The 21,454-nt window shown below is 41.6% G+C and overlaps 1 protein-coding gene across 1 annotated transcript in view; it reads right to left on the bottom strand.

The window, feature by feature from the left end:
• Positions 1 to 608: 608 nt before the first annotated feature.
• The window catches only part of RFWD3 (ring finger and WD repeat domain 3), a 23,237-nt gene continuing 2,391 nt past the window's right edge, over positions 609 to 21,454 (bottom strand). The window contains exons 4-14 of the mRNA XM_085313827.1: positions 20,707 to 20,942; positions 18,905 to 19,002; positions 18,619 to 18,816; positions 16,213 to 16,304; positions 13,859 to 13,973; positions 8,230 to 8,458; positions 6,843 to 6,993; positions 4,391 to 4,567; positions 3,149 to 3,363; positions 2,609 to 2,826; positions 609 to 1,149 (exon numbers count right to left, since the gene is read on the bottom strand). Of these exons, the coding sequence (XP_085169953.1) occupies positions 1,006 to 1,149; positions 2,609 to 2,826; positions 3,149 to 3,363; positions 4,391 to 4,567; positions 6,843 to 6,993; positions 8,230 to 8,458; positions 13,859 to 13,973; positions 16,213 to 16,304; positions 18,619 to 18,816; positions 18,905 to 19,002; positions 20,707 to 20,942 (1,873 nt within the window). The 3' untranslated portion in view covers positions 609 to 1,005. The remainder of the gene's footprint in view (positions 1,150 to 2,608; positions 2,827 to 3,148; positions 3,364 to 4,390; positions 4,568 to 6,842; positions 6,994 to 8,229; positions 8,459 to 13,858; positions 13,974 to 16,212; positions 16,305 to 18,618; positions 18,817 to 18,904; positions 19,003 to 20,706; positions 20,943 to 21,454) is intronic.

The following is a 21,454-nucleotide window of genomic DNA, read 5'->3' as shown; positions in this document are numbered from 1 at the left end:
CTGCTGGTGAGCTGACAACGATGACTTAAGACAGATAAAAAGTCAGTGAAAGCAAGCTCATGAAATTCCTAGGTTTCTACTAGTTTCAATAAAAAAAGCAGCTAATATTCTCTTTTCACGGTACTGGCTGTTTCTGTGCATCAGTGTCTTTAGAAAAGGGCATCATGGATGCTACAACCAAAAGTACAAAAATATCTCCTTCCTATCTGTATTTCTCTAGTATTACAGAGGTTTCATACGCCACAAACAAATTGTCCAAGTTTCCTGGGCTGTTGGGGAGAGGGAGAAGGGAAAGGAAATGGGGGAGGCAGACAGTTAAGGGGATACAGTGCAAATTATATGCTCACGACAAAACACAAAAAATAATCCCTCTAAATTTTCCATGCTTCTCTGCACAGCCACAAGACAGGTCTCTCCCCATGAGCAAAGAACTGCTGGCCTCCTTTGCCCTAGACCTTCAAAAGGGAGAATATAGGAATATGTTCTTTAAAGCAGCAACTTGTTCTTACATTAAGTATCAATAATTCTACGGAGATGCCAAAATTGCTACCTCTTCAGTCAGTCAGTCACAACAGGACTCCACGACAAAGTACAGTGGGAGTCTCAGATCTTCAAGTTCCTTTTATTTTGTTGATTCACAGAAGAGATTTGCAAGTCCCAGTACTGTATTCACACTGGAAAAAAGGTGCAGCAACACAAGCTGGAGGTACTCCAAGAATTATCACTGTGCTGAGGCAGCTTGCTGAGTTTGACTGAAGAAAATTAACCAAAGAAGAAACAAGGATAGAGCTAAAAAGGAAGATGGAGGAAAAAGAAGTGCTCCAGGCATCAGTGTGTCCCAGTTCCTCCCTACTGCCAGGGAGGTGCTGTAGCAGATCCCACCTCCTGTAAGCTGCACATGCAGGGAAGCTAAATCTGGAGCTGTGCTGGTGCTGTAGGCCAACAGGGCTGGTTAATCAGCAGCCTATTTGGAAAGCCCCTCTGTGAAAGGTGTGCAGACCACTTTCACTGCCACTTGTAGATCTTGACCATTTTCTCAGTCAGCGTAGCCAGGAGGTGGGTTTGGTTCACTTCAAAAGGGCAGATGTCCAGTACAGGTAGGTCAGCCTGCAGCTTCTGCAGTAAGGTGCCACTTCCAGCATCCCATAACTGTGGAACAGAAAAGGTCAAAGACTGCAGGATCCTCCTCCCCCGTTCAAAACAGAGCTCCCTTTCTCTAGAGAAAAGGCTTGCCTTCCCTCTATAGCACAGCCATTTCTCAGCCTCTGCTGACCCTGAGGCACTGCTGTGCTTTTGCACTCATCCCCTGAACATTAAACATTACCATTAGCCCATCTAGGAGATCTCTAAGTAAAGGGCAGGAACTTTGGGCCATCCTGCCCAAGCCTGGGTTAGACATACCTTTGTACTGACAGCATGGATTTAACACAAGTACATCATGCTTCACCAACCTCATTGCTTTCTGTGACTAGMTCTGTACTAAGCAGAGATCAGCGGATGTCACCTACCTTGATTTTAGCAAGGCTTTGACACAGCCTCCCACAGCATTCTTGGCTGATAAACTGGCTGGCTTATTGGGCTTTCAAAGTAGTTGTTAATGGCTTGTACTAGACCTGAAGGTCCCTTGTGCATGGGAGTTCAGTTGTGAGCTCCAGTCAGCCTCTGATCCATCTTCTTGTTTTGCTGAGCTTTGGAATTAACAGATCTTGTGCCTGGAGGTGGATGGCCTTAAAAATCTGCCATTCTCAACCATCTTTCACCTGAAGAACTGCTTCTGTAGGATCAGTTCTCTAACTGTTCCCTGAATTAAGCCAAGTTGCCTCTTCCGAAGGCCAGGTTCTGTAATTGCCTTCCCCTATCCCTCACGACCTTGAGCTCCACTATTCCAGGGTCATTACAGCCAATGTACCTGCRGATTATCACATCCTTGACTAGTCCTTCCTTATTTGTTGAAGAACAGACTTAGCAAGTATCACTCCATCTACCACCTGTTACATAGCTGTTCCTAATGCCCTCCAGAACTCTTCCGGACTGTCGGACTCCTGCTGCGTTGCCCTTCCAATAAACATTAAGGACTTTAATCTCCCTAAGAACAAGGCTTTGTGATTTGGAGACTCAAGTTACTTAAAGATGACTTTGTCCACTTTCTCACCCTGCTTGATCCTCTAAACATCTGAGCTGCTCCTTCATATAAAGGGCAACCATCTGTGTCTTCCCTACCTGTCTTTCCTAAAGAGCCTGTGCCMATACATCACAGCACTTAGATTAGCTATCCTGCCATGCCTTAGCTATTCCAGTGAGGTTTTAGTACCCAATTCTGWCAACGTGCCCAACTGCATTCCTCTAGTACACAACAGGGTCTTGCTGCCCACATTCATCTCCATGAAAGTGGACCACAAGCCTTGGCTAATACTTTCCYGATAGCCAAGGATACCTCATCTCTCTGCTATAGGAAAGCATAAAAGATGTGTGTACTTGCCAACCTGTACAGAGTAATGTTTCTGACAAGGTAATTTCCATCATAACACATGAATGCTGTGACTGATAAGGCTTTACCCCCAAGCATTGCAAAAAACCCTCTACCACACTGAAAAGAAAAACGAGATACCATGGCAGAATTAGATGCTTCATCGCCAGCACACACAAAGATGCTGCCATCCTCCTCTGGGGTCTGAAAAATGGCATTTTTGGTCAGCAACTTGCAGGTGGGCCCAGCACTGAAAGTCTGAATGGGGTTGGAGGAGCACACCACATCTTCACAGGCTTCTCTTAGTGGGCTGCAGGTCAGCTCCATCATCACGCAACGCAGGCAAGGGTTATTTTTACCTGTGTCATGAAAATAAAAAGGTAGCCTTTGAAAATTTTCATTGTGAACCCAAGAATTTTCCCACAAGAAAACCAGGAAGCGGTTACGCTGCAGCGAAGATAAAGCCAGTGCAGAGCTAAGCAGGAATACAAACAACATCACCTTGCAGCTTCCTTTTCCCTCCCCCACCCATTTCTTATCTATGTGCAGACACACGTTACTATGGCCAAGGCAGGTACTACATTTCTGCTCTGCCTCAGCATCAAAGCTGCTGTTGAACCCAACAAATGGCACGACAGAATGACATTGAAAACGGTGCTATAGATGTWCCCCATTACATACTCGGCCTGTATGTTGCAAGGCAGTGCCGTGTGTTGATCTCYGTTTGAATATCAATGCATCCTCCAGGTTCCAGTGGCAAGTGATGAGGCCGGTAAGAGGTCCCAGCTTTCTGTTCCCAAAAGCAGGCTCCTTCCAAGGTGCCAGCTACTATTCCACCGTAAGGCAGTGATGCCGAGGCCATTCGTGGTAGGTACGATAGTGACACCATGGGGCACCTGGAAGTACAATTAGCAGGAGTCAGTGCTGTCAGCTGCAGTAATAACGCCAGCATTCTGCCTCTCCACTTCAGAGCTACCCTCCTTGCAAGCACTTTGCAAAAAAGGGATCTACAGCATGCTTGAAGAAAAAGCATGCCCTAGTTTAATTAGGTTGCTTTCATTTCTTAATAAGACTAGTGGCTATAAAGCTGTCCTTATAGAAAGGAATCCCAAGGGGTTTGTCAAGAATAAGACTATGAAATTCAACACAACTAACAAACCTTATGTTTTTAGAAAGCATCATAAAGCATACATGAGATTTGGCACAATTCACAGCTTTTAACACCCCAGATCTGGGCAATGGACATCAGGCTCTGACAGTCAGCAATGTGGTATTTGTGGAAGGTGCTCCCTTTAGTGAAGGGCAGGCCAAGTACTGAGTGACAAAAGCAGCTCCCCCAAGGTGTTTAAACAAGAACCTCTGACAGCTCAGAGACTCATCTTAGCCTGCCTTGCCTTAAGTCTCTCTCAGTCTGTTCCTATCTTGGCAAGTCAGCCTATTTTGGTCTTCACACTGTGTAAATCCACATATATCTTACAGAAAATCCCTCTGAGATACAGTTTTAAATCAACATTTGATTCCCTTGAGTAGATGAGATGGAAGTGCCAGAGTSTCTCAGACCTCTTAATAATTTGTCCTTTCCACATCAAGCACTAAACYTAGCTCTCAAACAAAAAGTAGTACTATTTTACTGTATAGACTGTAGTAGTAGTAGTAATACTACATTAGGCTGCTCTGGCAGGTCCATTTCTGACTGCTGTACACCTTAACAAGATGTAGAAGCCATGTGCTCATACTAAATTCTGCATGTACCACGTGACCTTATGAAAGGCTTAGCTACGTTTGGGTATTAAAAAAATAAATTCACATGCTCATAAAACAATTCACACTATTACAATTACTGTACAATTTATGAAGGAAGCTTTGTTTAGCTTAAAATACGCTAGGGAAGTTGAGAGGCAGTGATAAATTTTTAAGCCATACCTGGACTTCTGAGGGACCAGCTCCTGGACATGAGAGCTTGTGTCTCTCAAGTCATATACCATGATAGAGCCATTAACCAGCCCAGCGTAGATGTAGTTTGTATCATCAAGACACCAGCAGCAGCTCCACACAGGACGACCAGTGTTGTATGTCTGTACCACAGTGTTTGTTGCCAAGCTGCAGGAGGAAAGCCAAGTGTTAGCCCTTCACACAAGCATCTATTGATGAGAAAACAGCATAATTAAGGCAGGCAAATGTAGCTTTTTGAAGTCTTTAGAAAGAARCATCTCTCTCTTCAGACTGAATTTAATTCCTCCAGTACACCAGACATTAATTTGAAAAATCTAGACAGAATAATCACTTTGAAATTGTCAAGTGATTTACAGTTGTTCCAAGGCAATACTTCCTTTTCCAGATTGATCTCTGGAGACAGGGAAAGGAARTCTCAGAGCAGAGTCTCAGCTGTCTTACGGGAAAGGGGGAGTTAAGTTACTTTTCTGGAAACAATTAGGAGAAGCCACTCTAGCATAATCCCGTAATACTGCATATTCCTGAGATCACAGGTCTCATCTCTTTGGATTGTCTCTTGTTAATTGTTTCCCTCTGTCTTGGTATGAGGGGAACAGCACTTTCGTCTCAAAAGAATCCAATTTAAACAAGAGTGAGCCACTAAGTGGGGTAAAGACAGACAGTTAAAAGCATTGAATTTATACTGGTAAGTCTTTAGAAAATGAATTTGTGGAAGGCTGGGAAAAAAGAGGGAGAGAGGGTTGTGCATAGGGGGCACAACTCAAAATAGTGGATGAAACTGTAAGTATGTTCTACTTTGACACCAAAGGGAGGTATCATCAATGCAGGCTCAGCGCATTTAGRCTAGTATGAGGCAGAAGAGAGTGTGTACCAAAGTAATCCAGGTATCTTCTACAACATGTAGGTTTCTCCTTGGGGAAGACAATTATGCTCAGAAGAATTCCAGAGGAGCAACTGATTGCTCCCAGGTAAGTATTAAGAAAAAAAAAACCCACAAAAACAAAATTAACTAGTGAAAAATAATAATGTGGAGTTTGATATCAGATCAGTGATTGGTTAAAAACAGAAAAACACCAAGGCCTCAGTGCTRTTTTAGACACTTGCAAGCCAGAACAGGAGACCTGATGACACACTGGATATTTCTCTAGGTGGCACAACTAGGAAATATGGAAATAGGAAGTTACTAGAGAATTTCTTAGTATCTAGAAAAGATGACAGAACTGAGAGCATCACTGAGGGACTGAAAGAAATACGAAGATGTTGCTGAAACAAGTCCTTGTCTCCAACACATTCTGAGGTCAAGCACAAAGGCAAGAAAATCAGAAGTTCTGATGCACTCAATCAGGTCATGAGAAGCAGATTTGGGAGTCCAGTGTCTGAACCTACMCAGTGACAAGATGCCACGCTCCAGATTAAGTTGTGAAAAGATACCAACCTCATCAGTTAGAAATCTGACATGCCTCACAGAGGGGCAGTTTGATTTACTTTGAACTAGCCTGGCAAACATTTCAACATGACAACAGGAACGGGAGAGCAAGCATTTTTGAAATTCTTGATGCAGAATTAAGTTCTCTGTTATCTTTACACTCAGATGAAGGAATTGGGACTAATCATTCACATAACAGACACCTATCCTGCCTAATCCTGTCCTAACTTATAGATAGGAGTGCATAAAGATGTTCCTTTAATTCAATAAGATTCAGTTAGTCAAAGTTTTGAATCATCTTAAGCTTGAGATTGCGTTTCTTGCTGCTCTGTACTGCTCCTCACACTAATYTGTTGTAAATTCCACCAGGACTGGAGAATTTGCTTTCTCAGCATCTGTAYAATTAGACTTCAATACACTTCTTTAAGTCTCTCTAGCTCTACTGAGCCAATGCTCCTCAAGCACATGTTCAGTGATCCTACCAAACACTTCACATGCCAGATTAATTCCACGATCTGTCAGAAGTTAACAAAGAAAGAAACCAACATTAGAGCAAGAGAGAGCAACATCCCCCCAAAAGAAAAGAAACTGCCCCTCATCTCTTTGCTTTATGCCATGTAAGCCCTCATGCTCCACATGTCACTGTAGTAACAGACAACCAAGCAGACAGGAAATATCACATCTATACATTATGCTACATTTGCGTCTCAACACAACCTGCCCAATCTGTGCAGAATTATTTGCTTCCCACTGAGATCTCCATGGGGAAAACATCACAGACAGGCAACTCCATATCACCTCAGTCTAAAAGGATCAGAAAGCAAGAGCTTCTCTTAGTTTCCAYGTTCAACAGACCTGATGTCATTTTACCAGCACCCTTTAGAAAGCAGAACAGTAACTGCTGCAATACACATTCAGAGTGAGATAGAACAAAATCCAGCCTCTTGCACAGAGCAAAACTCAGCTGAGAAACTGCTCTTCCACAGSAAGACTCACCTGGTTAGTTTGAGAGTGTTGTCCAGAGCAGCAGACAGCAGCAAGCCGTCTGCTCGACTGCCGAAAGCCAGTCCCCGAATCTGTTTASTATGGATGGGGATGTACTGACTGCTCTTCAGGTTGGCCGCACTCATCATCTTAACACCACAACCTGTCACAGTAGAAGGATAAAGCAGGTTATTGAGAAGCTGCATATGTGTAAGGCAGGCCACCCAGTCAACTGCTGAGGAGTCTCTGGAACTAGTGATTTCATGTCAGAACTACAATGCCCATAACAAAAAACACGGTGTGACATACATGAAAAAGTTAGCTGTTGTTCTGGACAGGAACTGCAACATACATCAGTCTATAATTTAAATGGCACCAGCACAAAACCCTTAACAACCTCAGCCATCAGGAGAGAACTTAAGAATTGCAACACTGAAGTGCTACAAGAGCCTGCTGCTCTTATAACAATTCCTTCAAAGACACTCTGGCTTAGATAAATACATGCACAGTGGGATTAGGTGGCTATTTAGAGAACAAATATATTTGCAAAGAATGGTTACAGGTGAACTTAATCTGTGTGCTACTAGAGTCACCACAAAGTCCCCATTCAGAGACTCATGCCAAGACAGTTTCCTGGCTCAAAAGCCAGAGAAAAAAAAAAAAGAAAAAAACCTAAGGGAACAGTTTTCTTATGCCCAGATAAGACACACAAATTCCCAAACCATTATCCAAATAAGTAATAATAATAAACATGTTTCATCATTCAGAAACTTCAAAACACTTTGCAACTGAAGTCTCTCAGACTCCTACTGTAGCATTTGTAGCATTTAAACAAAAAGTCAATATAGGTCCAGCCATCAGTTTACTTGCCCATGACCACAACAGTAAGTCAGAAACAGGGCTGTCTAAAGGCTTCTTGGCTTCCTCTTTCCCCACTGGGAAACATTGCTTCAGCTTACTTTTATTTTAACTTAAAACAACGAAAAAAAAAGTGTGTACAATCCGCCTACAATTCAGAAGCAAAGTTTCTCATTCAAGCACTGAAAGCTCCTCTGCATGCCCTTGTGTACTGCCTCCTTCTTTCAGAAAACTCATTTTTGCAAGAAATACCAGACATACCTTTTGCCTTCCTACAGAGAGGAGAGTTATGCAGACGAGCCAGAGATCCTCTGCGAGCAGTCTACCACAAACGCGAGGGGGAGACAAGTCACCTCACCTCACTAGGTGAGAGTTACCAAAGCAGGGGCCAAGCAAATAAGAAGGCATCTTACAAGTGCTCCCAGTCTACGAAGCAGGTGCAAAGCTCAAACCAGAGAAGGGGGAAGCAAGCAAAGAACATAATTTTTGTACGCCTCTAATTACCACCTGTAAAACTCCAAATCTTGATTTGCTTAGTTACCAGGAACAAGAGTTGACTGTGGAGAAGGCTGTGATACCACAAGACAGCTCAGTGAGTCACAGTATGCCATAACCCTGCAGCTTCCAGCCTGAGACACCACAAAGGCCTTTTCAAAGTGGTACTTGCGCTGGCTCTGGCTGGAGGGGAGACCACCTGGGAAGCAGGTGCGGGAGCTGCCAGGTTGCTGAGAAGCAGTCGCGTTGTGCTGGGCCACCAGAGCCTTCAGCTCCTGCAAAGAAAAAGAGCCCAGAGGGCTTTAATGCATCACTGGAGACATAACTTCATGCGTTATCTGTTCCACCTACACAAAGTATACTTGTCCCCAGAGAGCGGTAGACAATATGGACTGTGCCATTCCCCTGATGTTCTTGAACCACTGAATTTCCAGAGCAATAAAAGCATTTGAGAAGCTATGCAAGCTCTGGCAAAAATCTACTCAAAGTCTGTGATTGTATGTGCTAGATCCTGTGCGAAGAGAAAGGGCTCTTGGGCAACATATAAAAGCCAGTAACTATTATTACCAGATCAATGCTGTTTAGAAGAGAATGAACTGCCAAGTATTACATGCAACTGAACCACAAGAGAAAGTCAATTAGAACCATTTTCCAGAATTTCCAGAATACCTCATAAAAGAAATAAAAACYCTAGTTTCCCCATAAAGCATATTGCAGGAAACAAGGCAGTCTGTTTAATGGAGATAACTCTATTCTTGTAAACCCTGGCCAGCAAATTCCAGGAACGGCACCGCTCTTAAGAGCTCCAGCCTTGTTTCCCCCGTCACCTTCCCAGACCTCAACTGATCTACGCTCATGGATGCTCAGCAGAGCCCGTGTCAAGAGCAGCTTTCGTTAGCCCACCAGGAGCAACTTAACAAGCTATTGCTAGAATCCCTCTTCCACACGCACACACCAGTGGTGAGGTGGGTAGAGGAGTAGCGGCATCAGCATATTATGACTCAACTCAAGGGGTCCAAAAAAGCATTTTGASCAGTTTATTGCAATCCGAGGGCAAAACCAGCCAGTACAGAACAGCAGTGTGCTCAACTCACTCAAGGGCAATATATCAGAGGGAGTGTATCTGTTAAGAAAATCGCTGTTTACTTCCTGTTGTCTGAACAACATAGATTATGCTTTAAACACTATGTAAATTTTAAACAATTGAAGGGCCACAAGAGTGAGATTATGCATATATTAGGAGACTGCAAGCTAGCTTTAATATTGAACCAGCCACTACCACTTAAGCCTAAGCAAAAGCAGCAGTTCTCAAAGAGGCAACAAAAATCAGAACTCTACATTAATAGCACCATCAAGCCATATAACTTTTGGAAGCTGCTCAAGAAGTGATCAGTCCTGATCTTTCCAAAAGTCTGATCTGTTTTGCATCAACTACATTCCAAGTTCCATAACAGCACACAAACCAAACTTGGAGATTCAAGATGATCCCATTACAGCAAGCAAAGACAAAGGAATTTGGGAAGGAAAAAAGGGCGGGAGGTACCAGGYTGCTTAAAATGAAAACCATAGCTTCAAACTTAAACAGTCAGTAAAAACACAGGTAACCTAGAAGGAAGTGACGTTTTACTCAAAAATTTAATATGCTCATTATTTCAAAAAAGCAACTTTAGGATCACTACCACTTAGGATCAGAAGRGACTGAAATTACTTGTTGCTCTGGGGAGCTTACAAAAAACTCTCCTTGCCACCTCCGTTCAACATGCAACTTCTATGCAAGCTCTCTATGAAAAAGGAGGCCAGGTAATTAAAAATGCAAAGATTATTAGTTCAATGTTTACATTTAAATGCAATGGAAGAATCCCGCAGAAATCACATTACCAAGGTGATTAAAAGTGTTACAATACAGAACTAAATCACACTAATTGTGCCCCAAAGAGCACTGGTAGTATAAGACTGTTCTGTTCAGAGGTCTTCTGATTCTTGCTGTTGACTGAAGGTCTGGCAGACAAACATCTCTCTCCRCAAGCACTATGACTGCCTCCTCGATCTCAGTTCATCATTGCTGTGACAAGTGAACACAGGCACACAGCTTGCAGGAAAGAAAATGATATAAAAATTTTCTTCTGAGGAGTGCAAACGAGCAGCAGACCCAGGACAGTGTACTGCATAGGAAAGSGAAGCAGCTACAATGAATTCAAGACAGTTTGCTTTCAAGTATCCTGTTACAGTCTTAGGAGCCGGTACAAAGCTTTAAAGACAAAGGCAGTTATCAGATAAATGTCACTTTTTGGCTGTGCTCCCACAGACCTCTTGGAGAAGACACACCAGCTGTCTCGCGCTACACGGCCTGAGCCTTGTGATTAACAGAGATAAATACGTGCCCCTACAACCTAAAGCCGTGCTGCCACGCTGCAGGCATCCTGCCTTCCACTTCCCTTTGGGTTAGGTTCAAAGTCAGTCGGGAAAGGAGCCCACAGCATTTTCAACAGGCCTCACCAAGTAAGAAAGCTCTTCTGTTACATCCAGCGCAGCTCTGCAGTATAAACTCACCTTTGTGAAGATCACTTTTACACTTGCTTTCTTCTCCCCGACAGCTTGCAGCCTCCTGCCACCTCTCTGCCCCATCCTCCCTTGACTGCTCCAAATTGTTTCCCACCCTCAAAAACGMGTTCCCTGCTCCTGTTCATCCTAAGGATATTAAGGCTGGAGGCTAGAGATTGACTGTTTATCATCGTTAATTAACTTTTACTAAAAATTTGGGCAGAACCAGGATGAGCACTACAGTTATTTCACATCCAATTCTCAAGGGAAAAAAAAATTGTCTTTGTGCTTAGACAAGAAGTTTTGTGGCAAAAGCAGGRCTTCAGCAGCACTTCCAGAATTCACACCTGAGCCTGCCATGTGCAGTGCTCAGCACCACATCGCACACTCTACAAGTTCACTTATAGAAACAGTGCTGTTGAGAACTTCCTTCTGTGTGAACTGGAGGGTAAAAGCATATAAACGAACAAGAAAAGGTCACAGCTAATGGGTCCCCCACCATCATGGGGGACTGCTTAATGGGAAAGAAAAAAAATGCAGGAAATTATATAGAATTTTCAAGAATTTTGGATTGTCATTAGTGAATTCATATGCAAATCATTCATTAAAAGAAAACCAGACATTTTAAAATGCAAAGAGTATTAGTTCCATCTTTACATTTAAATGCAATGGATGAACCCTACAGAAATACAAAGTCTTACTGTAGACACAGTCTCAATAAAGAGAAAGGGCAGGAGTTCGTAAGTAGAGTTTTCTTCTCTATGCATATTAACAGCTAATTAATACACTCTCTAACAATTTTTAATGCTCAAAACTCAACAAAATCCAAGCCCTGTGATCCAGGACTCAGTTTTGAGCTCCATAGTAATTTTCTTGAAATTGAGAGACTTCAGAAATAAGTCTTACAAATTAAGTGGAACTCTCTCCCTACCCTTGGGAATCTACTTGGCACACAAAATTTTATTAGCATAAAGGACAGTCAACATGACTGCTGATGAGGCACAGCCTTCAAGCACGTTAGCAATAAAAAAARGGGGGGTTCACAATGACTTTTTGAAGGAATCTGATGGCATTTATTTTCCATAAGACTTCAGACACCAAGGTTTACATGCAGCAGTGAACATAGTATAATTCTTCCAATAACATTCTACACAACAAATTTTGTATTATTGAACATGCCTCTGAACATAAAGGGGTTTCACAGATTTCTTGTATAATCTCATGGCACTTCAGCATATAAAGCCATAAACAAACATAAAAATCATTAAACATGTCTTCTTCTGTGTTCAGTTAACACTGCTTACTGAAAGGACAAGGGCAGCAGACTCAAGCTGCAACACAAATTCTGACAAAATTTAGGGAAAAAAAATATATATATTCCCCCCCTCAGTGAGGATGGCCAAACACTAGATTGCCCAGCGAGGCTGTGCTACTCGAAGATACTCAAAACCTGACGTGACAGTGTCCTGAGCAGCCCAATTTAGTGCTGAAGTCAGCTGTGCCTTGAGGAGAAGAATTGGACTAGAAACCTCCAGAGGCCCCTTCCAATTCAAACGATTCTTTTCCAAGTAGTTGCTTTACTAGATGACCTCTCATAAAATAAGGAATTAGTTACACATCTGCTCAGAATACAATTGAGCAGCCTGGAGACTTATTCCAGACTTCCCTCTGATTTTTTGCTCCCCAGCAAACTGTATCTACTTTCTTTCAGTTTAGTCATAGTCTAAACAAGCACCTTAAAATTGCCTGCAGCATTCACATTAACCACTACAGGACAGTGATGAATGCAGTATAAATACTGAAACAGAGCTTAAGAACACGGGTACTTAATCTTTATAATATGTGACTTCAATTCAGTTAGACTGGATACTTTATCATTGCACACCGACAGAATTGCAGGAAGATATTACAGAACCTGTGGCTTTACCTTATTCACATTTTCCTTAAGCCAAAGTTTAACCGGACCAATTCCTGCATTAGCCCTGATGAGCATACAGCCTTATGCAGGAATTTAGCCTGCATAATTTATAAAGCCTCACGGTATGTCACAAAGGAAGACTTTAAGCAAAGAGGATGTACAGACGTTACAGACATGAACAGTGTGAGGCTGTGAAGAACTCCATAAGCAGGGAACAGCATAAAACTAAGCAAGCGATTAGACAGGATATAATCTACTTCATTCAACATACAGAGAGCAGTAATTTGTCTGTGAAGCAGGTTCTGAAAACCTTAATACTGGTCAAACATGCCAGAGTCACAGCCAGAAGTACCAAAATCCACACTCTATAGGCAACAGGCACAAGCAGCTGTGACAGGTGACAAAGTATCACTGCATTGCATGATAGAAAAAAAAAAAAAAAGCAGTCCTCAATGCAACCTGTCATTTAATTTTCAGTAAGATGTGTTCTAAGGGGATGGAGGTGCCTCGTAGCAGATGCTCAACCTATACGTTCACCCTACCTTAACAACAGGGCAGGTCTGATGGTACCAGATGATACCTAAGATTGTCTTGATTGACCTTTCCTCCTTCTCCCCCTCCTCTCCAGAAAAGGAAGAGCTTACAGAAGGCATTTAGATATTTAAAAACTAACTTAATATTAGAATTTTATGCTGCAAGAGAGTACTCAGCTTCAGTAGCCATTTTACAGTGGAAAATTACAAGATTTTTTGCAATGAGCCACAAGAATACTTCTTCACAAACTGTTTCTCAAAGGCTTTTGACTATCTAGTGACAGTAGGTCCCATTAGCAGGTTTGCTATAAAGATTTTTAAAGCTATTTTCATACATTTAGAGACAGATGAAGAAAAAAAATAAATTGGTGCTGTATTACCAGGCCTTGCCAGGAATCCACAAAGCCTAAGGGACCTGCAACAGCAGTGGCCCCAAAACCCCACTGTTAAGCTCTGCTCGCAGGTTTCAGCCTTTGTTTCTAAGGCTGAAAGAAATGCTGTAAGAGCATTTCAGCCTGGGATGCTTAGGATACTCCTGATGATTCACCACTTCTGTTTACTAAATCTCATCRCTTGTCAGTGCTGAAAGCCTGTCTTATCTTTCCTAAAGAAACAAGCAAAGAACAGAGGTTGAAGAGGAAGGGAGCCCACTGTCTGTTAGCAGCAGCAGCGGCAAGACTCACCTGGACTTGCTTGCGGAGTTTGCTGCATTCATCTGTTAAAACCTGCAGCTGGAGACGGCTCTGTGCAGATTCCAGCTCTGCCTGTCTCCGCAACATTTGCTCCTTTTCTAAAGAACTGGAGGAAGAAGAGAAGAAAAGTCTTTAGGACTMGGTATCACACCTAGGATGCTTCTCTGGGCTGTTGGCACCCATCCTTAGGCTTTGTTTCAACACAGGTCACAGTCAGGTAAATTTAAAAGTAATAGAAAATCTGATATAACATTCAACCAGTACATTCCCTTCAAGATGTTCTCAGTTATGCAATTGTACTGAATGATTCACTCCAGTATTGTTCTAAAGAAAGAACAGTCTTTCTCCTTAACCTCTCTAAACGTGCTAACTTAGTAGAGAAGAAAGGGGGAAAAAATCCCACCATATTTTCTGCAGAAGCAGTTCAGCAAATTCTATGCCATCAATGTCCATGTAACATACTAGTCTCTAATGCAGCACGTCACAACACAGGAAGATCTTCAAGCTTTTTTCTACTACAAATAAGTAGTTATGTATCTCAGGAAAACACACCTGTGCCAGAAAATATACAGATACAAATAGTATCTCTGTGCAGTGTCTATATAGAAGCCATGCTTACTACCACCTCACCTCATACCTAAAAGGTACATATACACAATTTAGCACAGTAGTTTTGATAACATACTTCAATTTCTCTTTCACATACGCAYGTATGATTGAAAAGGGGAAAAGAAATGTTAAGATTCCCTAAAGCTACCTGCACATTTGGTCTACAACAGCAACCACTGCATGCTGCACTTCAAAAGCTGCAGTAATTCAATCATTTCAGTAGAGCATGTGCAGAAAAATCCAGTTTGCCCAAGCACCTTTTAAATATGCAGGCCTGATCCTGCATGTTTACTAAGGACAAGATTCTGCCATTTCATTATAGCTTCTTGACATGATTTTTGTTGCATAAAGAACGGATGAAATACTATTTTTAACCACAAACATTATTTACACGAGTACCCAGAACCTGAAGAGTTGCTTTACTGCATCTGAGGAACAAAATCATGGTCTTATACCTAATTCAAAGCTAAATATCGATGTATTTTTTTCCTTAATGCTCACCTTCTTCCTCCATTCATGGCTACATGCCACAAAGCAGCCATTGCCAACTTAGCAGGACTGACAAGCAGTCATCGCTGTTTGCCTACCAACAAAAACAGGAGGCAGAGGAGCTATGGGGAAGAGCCACAGCAAGAAGTAAATGGGCATGAGCTGCAGCAAGACTGAGCCRCTAGCAGCAGATTACGTAACTTAACTCTCCCTGAGAAATAACAAGACTTAAACACCTAAATGATGCTTTCTGTCCTTAACAACAAAAAAAAAACAAAAAAAAAAGAAAAAAGAGAAAGAAAGGAAAAAAAAAGAAAAAGAAAAAAACACTTATTTCTAGTTTGTTTTGCAATGTCCAACCAATTCAGGAAGCATGATCCCTCTAAACATACAGTTTTAACACCATCAAGCAGTGGCAAGCTGGACAGAACAGGTATTTCTAATTAACTATTTCCAGGATAGCAAGGTTTCTGTAGTACTTTAAATGCAGACGGTATTGAAAGAACAGTGGTATGCTTAGGGACGTKTGTTAAGGAGACCCCACTTAAGTTCCGTTCAATACAGGATTCRGGAGAACTCGGAAATTTGCAGCCCTTAAATTTCAGGATAGTACCTGCGACAGCATCCTACCGAAGTTTAGCAACATAAATTACAGAAGAGAACTTAGCAGTCATTTTCATGCTATTTTCCCCATTTTTTCAATAAAGAGTCTACATTTAAGTTGCAGGGGGGAGCAGAGTCACAGTAATGCTTGCTGACCTTTTATAAGTAAAGCTACTTGAAGAGTTTGACAAAGCAAGATGGAAAGTGATTCATACGAGAGACTACAATGCTTAATGCATACAGAAAAAGATGGCAGAAAAGGTCAGTTATTCACTTCCCTTACATTTCTAAGTATGCTTGGCTTTTCTCATCAAACGATGAATTAGCAACATAGAGCTTTTTGGCAACAGCTCCACATATTCTCCTATGGTGGCATTTCAGGATACAGCACAAGATAGCTTTTGCAACTCCAGTGCCATGAGGTACCACAATTCCTATCTAAAAATCAAACTCTCCTTCTGAGTAACACAGGCAAAACATAGCAAAATCTTGGTATATTAGCAAAGCCATAGTCATGATAATTCAAGTTAAGGGAATGCACAAACTGCTTTAGAAACTACAGCAAATTAAAGCACGAAGTAAGAGTCAAGAAAAGCTGCAGCCTGACACTTGATTAGTGAGGTTTTRTCTTTAAGTGGAGATACCTTTTCATCTGTTCCTGTTCACTGGTATCCAGCGCTTTCAAAGTCCGAGCATACAGGATCACAATGTCAGAACGTTTTGCTTTCTTATTGCACTAAAATAAAAGAAAGGGTTAGCTTTTCCTACAAGAATTTAGGGAAAAAATAGTTTTTTAGTYGGAAAAAATCCAAATTATGCATCCCTACAAGCTGTTATTCTTTTGGGGTATCTTTTTAGTTCTGAAGGGAAGGGTTGTTCACAAGAAAAAAAAAAGAAAGAAAAGTTCACAGAAGCGAAAAGGTAACAGCGTGTTTACTTCATGCAGACATTAGAGCTCTAATGAGGACTACTACAATGTTTTAGATTCTGTATCCTATTGCACCTTTAATGATGCATCTCTTTTCTTTCCATCGAATTTGTTTTGCTAAAACACCAAGGACACTGCATACTCAGGTAAGTTCTACAAATAAATCAAATAAAGAAGTCCAAAACAAGACACTAGTCCTACTTCTACTTTGAGAGCATCAAGACTGGCTGCTCAGACAACAGATAAGTATTCAGGCATCCATAAAGTATTCTGACCTCCATCATTTTCATATTATACTCCTTTGATCAAATCCCATAGGCCCAAATCTACAAAAGCATTCTTACACCAGTATGAAACAATGATTTCCCATAGATTCCAGTGATACAAGCAGATTCAGATATATTTAAATGATTTTGTGCATCTGACTGTGATCATTAAGTATTCTAGTGTTTTGGGTTTTTTCTTAAAAAAAAAAAAAAAAAACACACACACACACACACAAGATGAGACAATACCTCCTTGAACTGGAGACCTGGAGAAAAATCATGATATCTGCAAGTCTGCCTCTTTTGTAATCAACAAACCTCACTTTGAAACAGTAGTGAACACTCAGATCAAATGAGCCTCAAATTACTTTTGAATCTTAAATTACTATATATGCTTAAAAGTCACACTTATCTATTATTTAGTAGCATGGATTGTAGTCCCAGATCTGAACCACTTCCCCCCCTCTCTCTGCAAAGAACTGCTTTGCAAAGCAGTAAGTGGCTAAGATAGTTCTCCTGGCAGCTGACAGCTGTCACTGGCAGGATTTGGCATGCTGCAATTTCACAGTAACTTGCACTCAAGCCACTTAGTACACAGAGCGACACACACAGCAACTTTGTGCCATTCAATCAGAGAACATCCAACCGCCAAGAACAGCAACTGAAACTGAAGACGATCGAGCTGCCAGGCTGCCTCCAGACCAAGTTCTCCTAAGAAAGTTTCAGTAATTACACTGCTAGAAGAGAGACTGGTAGCAAATACCCTTATGAACTGTTAGCGTTCGTTCCTCAGATAATTATTTAACAATACATTATGCTTGACAAAATACAGYAGAATCTGCATAGCAGTGGTGCCATTTTCTGGAGCCCTTCCCCTTATTTCAAAACAAAAGTAAATAAACAAGAAGAAAGAAGTCACAAAGCTCTAAAAAGCTTACGCAGAATTGAAAGAGATGAGAAAAACGAGATCCAGAGCCTTTGCTATGGGAACAGTAGTTTGTTACATTTAATCATAGCGCAYGTCAGGAAGTTTCTTGTTCAGAGGACAGAATCTTGCAGAAAGTCAGGCAAGGCTATGAAGATCTCAAAATAAAAAAGCCAGAGAAATTCGGGGCTTCCAGCCACAGAGTTGGAAAGCAGTAGAATTTAATTCTATTTACAAGGYACCCTGACCTATTTTTTTAACCTCACTTTCTGGAGAAAATGAGTTAGGAATAGAAGAAGAATGCAGACCTAATCAAAAGGGACAAGTATTACCCAAGGAGGGGGAAAAAATAAATAAAAACAAAAAGCATGTCCTGGAAAAATAAAACCTAGCATCTGCAATCAAACATTAAAAGATGGAGCTTGTTGCTCAGTTCACTCTGTAAACTACCTAAATAACCTGACCTGCTTAAAGGCTATAAAAGCATACACAGTTCAAAATAGAAGATTGATCTAMTGAATGCTTTTCTCAAACTTCTCTCAATGCTTCCCTCAAACTGGTSTCTCATCCAATAATATATTCTTTATGCTTAATTGTTTCTAGGAACATGTGCACTCTCCCATCCCCACACTCCAGGACCACCGTGAAACCAATTACAGGTTTGGCACTTGAAGTCTCAAACTTTTGAGTCTACCACTCACAGATACTCTATTTCAGGGAGAAAAGCCAAGGTAAAGTTCTCCCTTTCAGACAGTGCTAGTTGTTCCTGACCTAGTTACGTCAAAATAATGGGGATTTTTGTTATTTCTGACAGCATGCAAAGGTGGATGCTTTATGCAGCAAGCAGTTGTAATTGTTATTGTGATCATGCCTGCAGCAAAAGTTACCTAATAGCAAGCCCTCTTCAACGCACGTAAATGTCCATCTTTACCTGGGGGCACTTTCCTGCCTGTCCTTTTAGCCACCTTTCAATGCAGGTGTAGCCAAAGAGGTGTCCACATCGCAATGCTGAGAGACGGTGGCCCCCAGCATTGGTCCACTGCTCGAAGCAGATGGCACAGGTATCCCCTTCTTCCTCATCCAAAGGTGCAACAGAAACCAACGTGTCCAGCTTCTTTGGTGGAGTTCTCTAGAATAAGAAAAAAARAGACAAAATTTAGACAAATGCAGCATTCACCATCTTTAGTCTGTCCCCCAAAGCATATAGGTAATTTTACCTGCTTTTGCTGGATGTCATCCTCTTCATTTTCATGACTTCCATGTTCTGTAGAGGAAGGCARAGCTGAAAGTGGCTCTGCTTGGGCCTGACTGGAAACTAAAGAAAGCATTGATTGGAAAAGCATTAACTGAACTGATACTTAAGGGGGGTGGAATGTCTCCTTGACTTGATCTATAAGCATGAGGGCACTAGCAGTGCAACAGCAGCACAGGTTACATACAAAGCTTCAGATCAACATCTTGGATACAGAAGATCAGGCGGCTGGTGTGCAAGCCATTCCATCATGTAAGATTAATGCCAAAAAACTGTGCTTTCTTTTATAGAAAGAAGCAGAATTACAGCATGCTCACTGACAAAAAGAGAGCTCTTAAAGACAGCAATTGTTATCTGGATTTTCCTGACCTGCTGGAAACAAGCATATCTTCATATTGGCCTACGGCTGGGTTGATGTTAAGGTTACAACCCTGAATCGTTGTGCTCAAGAGACAGTCAGACATCCATATGTAGAAGTTATTTTGCCAGAGCATGCACAAAGTATGCACATTGCTTGTGCCAAGAAAGCATTTACAATATGCTGTCTGTTCCTCTTCCCTGTCTTAAACAGTTTTCTAGCTTGCAGTTATCTGAACTATCAATTCTGCCAGGCCATATGTTTTTTGTGTCAGGCCTCTGCTAGCCCTTCTGTTGAAGCACAGACACACAGAGGCATTATGTTTGGATTATCACCACTAGCATACTGAAAAAGGAGCAGAAATCACTGCCACCTCCTCCCACCCCCCAATCTCCTGATAAAACAAATTAGTCACAATTAGTACTCAAGGCAGAAACCATCAAGCCAGCAAAAAGGTATCACCTTACCCTGGCTAATGCCAGTAAGAGGTTTTCAGCCTCTGTAGTTCAGGGATGAACAAGAATCAGTGCTTTTACAAGCAAAAATAAAGGACAAGGGGACTCCAGAGAATCCAGAAGAGAGAGCGTATGTTCATATGATCTCATGCAGCACTTAACAGTCTGAGCTTATGTCACGTGTTAAGACAAACTCGGAGTGRCTGGAATGAGTCTGTTCAAAAAACACCTCATAGATGTACCCCAAAAAGKCTTCAAGAAATTCCTTAGAGTCTGAAGTTGAGAAACTCTTGTTCACATATTCTCTCGGTATCACTAACCCTGAATACCACAACAATTGTTTGTCWCTCTTGTTTTCACTAAAAAGAGCGCAGCAGTCTGAACATGAGTTTAACTAACAAATTGCCAGACAGAAAAAGCTGGGGAAAGAAGAGAAACAAAAAGCCCACTGTCCTAAGTGCCTCAGAATCTCCTCAGCTAAGTGTTACAAGAMGTTACAGAAGAGACAAGAAAACTCTGAACTGAAGCAGATGAAGTCCCAAATAATTTTAAAAATCGTGAATCACATCCTTCTCTGAGAAGGGAAAGCACTGCTATATCCAGAGACGTCACCTGATGTTTCCAGTAATATCCCTTTGTAATAAATAAAGGAGGAAGTGTTCTAAGCAACCATCTCTAAACATGAAGTTATTTTCAACATTTCCAGGATTATTTATAACTTGAAAATAGCAATAAGATTATATTTAATCTTATCAAATCACTCATTGCTGCTACTGCTCTTAGAACTGCTTGCCAGAAAGCCTTGTGGTAGCAACCTGCTCCTCTCAGCTGTGGGCATAGTGATCTCTTTGCACCGTCTGTTGCGAAGCTCAAAAGAATTTCCCTGCTGAGTTTGGTAGCAGGGAGATGAGTTTCTGAAACTAAGTCTTCACACAAAACAAATACAGCACAAACCTCCTAAGCTAGCTGGTGTAGGTGTCTCCTGGGCTGGTGGTAACAGTGGAACTTCAACATCCACCTCTTCCTCCTCCTCAGCAGAAGTGTTGCTGTCAGAGTCACTCAATTCTATTGTTTCATCTGAGCTGTGTTCCTGGTTGCCTCGTGGAATATGTGAAGGCTCCAGACGTGGAGCTGATACTGCAGCTGGCTCTTGGGTCCTGCTGATTTGAAAGTAACTGTCCAGTGCTGCCCTGAGTCCAGAAAAGCGAGAAATAAAAGCCACATAGTTATTTCAGGAAAAGCAAAGACTTGGTACATTTCTCTAAGCATATCTGCAGTAAGATTCCTAGGCTCCGACTATACCTATGAGAGTAGCAAAATTATCAAAAAAAGTAGATACACACGGGTTGCATCAGACTCATCCCATTGAGCACTTTGTGCCTRGTTCTTTCCACCTTCCCCTTTGCTACTGTTCTTCCTCAGAAAGAAACACCACCCTCTCCCTTCCATCGGCTCAGCCATCATGTCAATTATACTTCARTTTCAAAGTAGAGTTTTATCTGGTTACCTTCCAGCCCCTAGAACTACAACAACCTTCACAAGCAAACCGAGGGCAAATACTACAGTTATGTTAATCATCTGGGAGGAGAGGAGATCTTGGTCTCGCTGAATTTAAAGGTAATTCTCCAGCTAATTAAAATTTCACCTTTGGCATTTACAAGAGATAAAGACAAGGGGAAGGAAGGAAGGGAAGAGAGAGAGA

This window comes from Rhea americana, unplaced genomic scaffold (genome assembly GCF_003343005.1).
Source record: "Rhea americana isolate MKP2758 unplaced genomic scaffold, rheAme1 scaffold_397, whole genome shotgun sequence".
Taxonomy (NCBI): domain Eukaryota; kingdom Metazoa; phylum Chordata; class Aves; order Rheiformes; family Rheidae; genus Rhea; species Rhea americana.
This window is presented reverse-complemented; position numbering and strand designations above follow the sequence as displayed.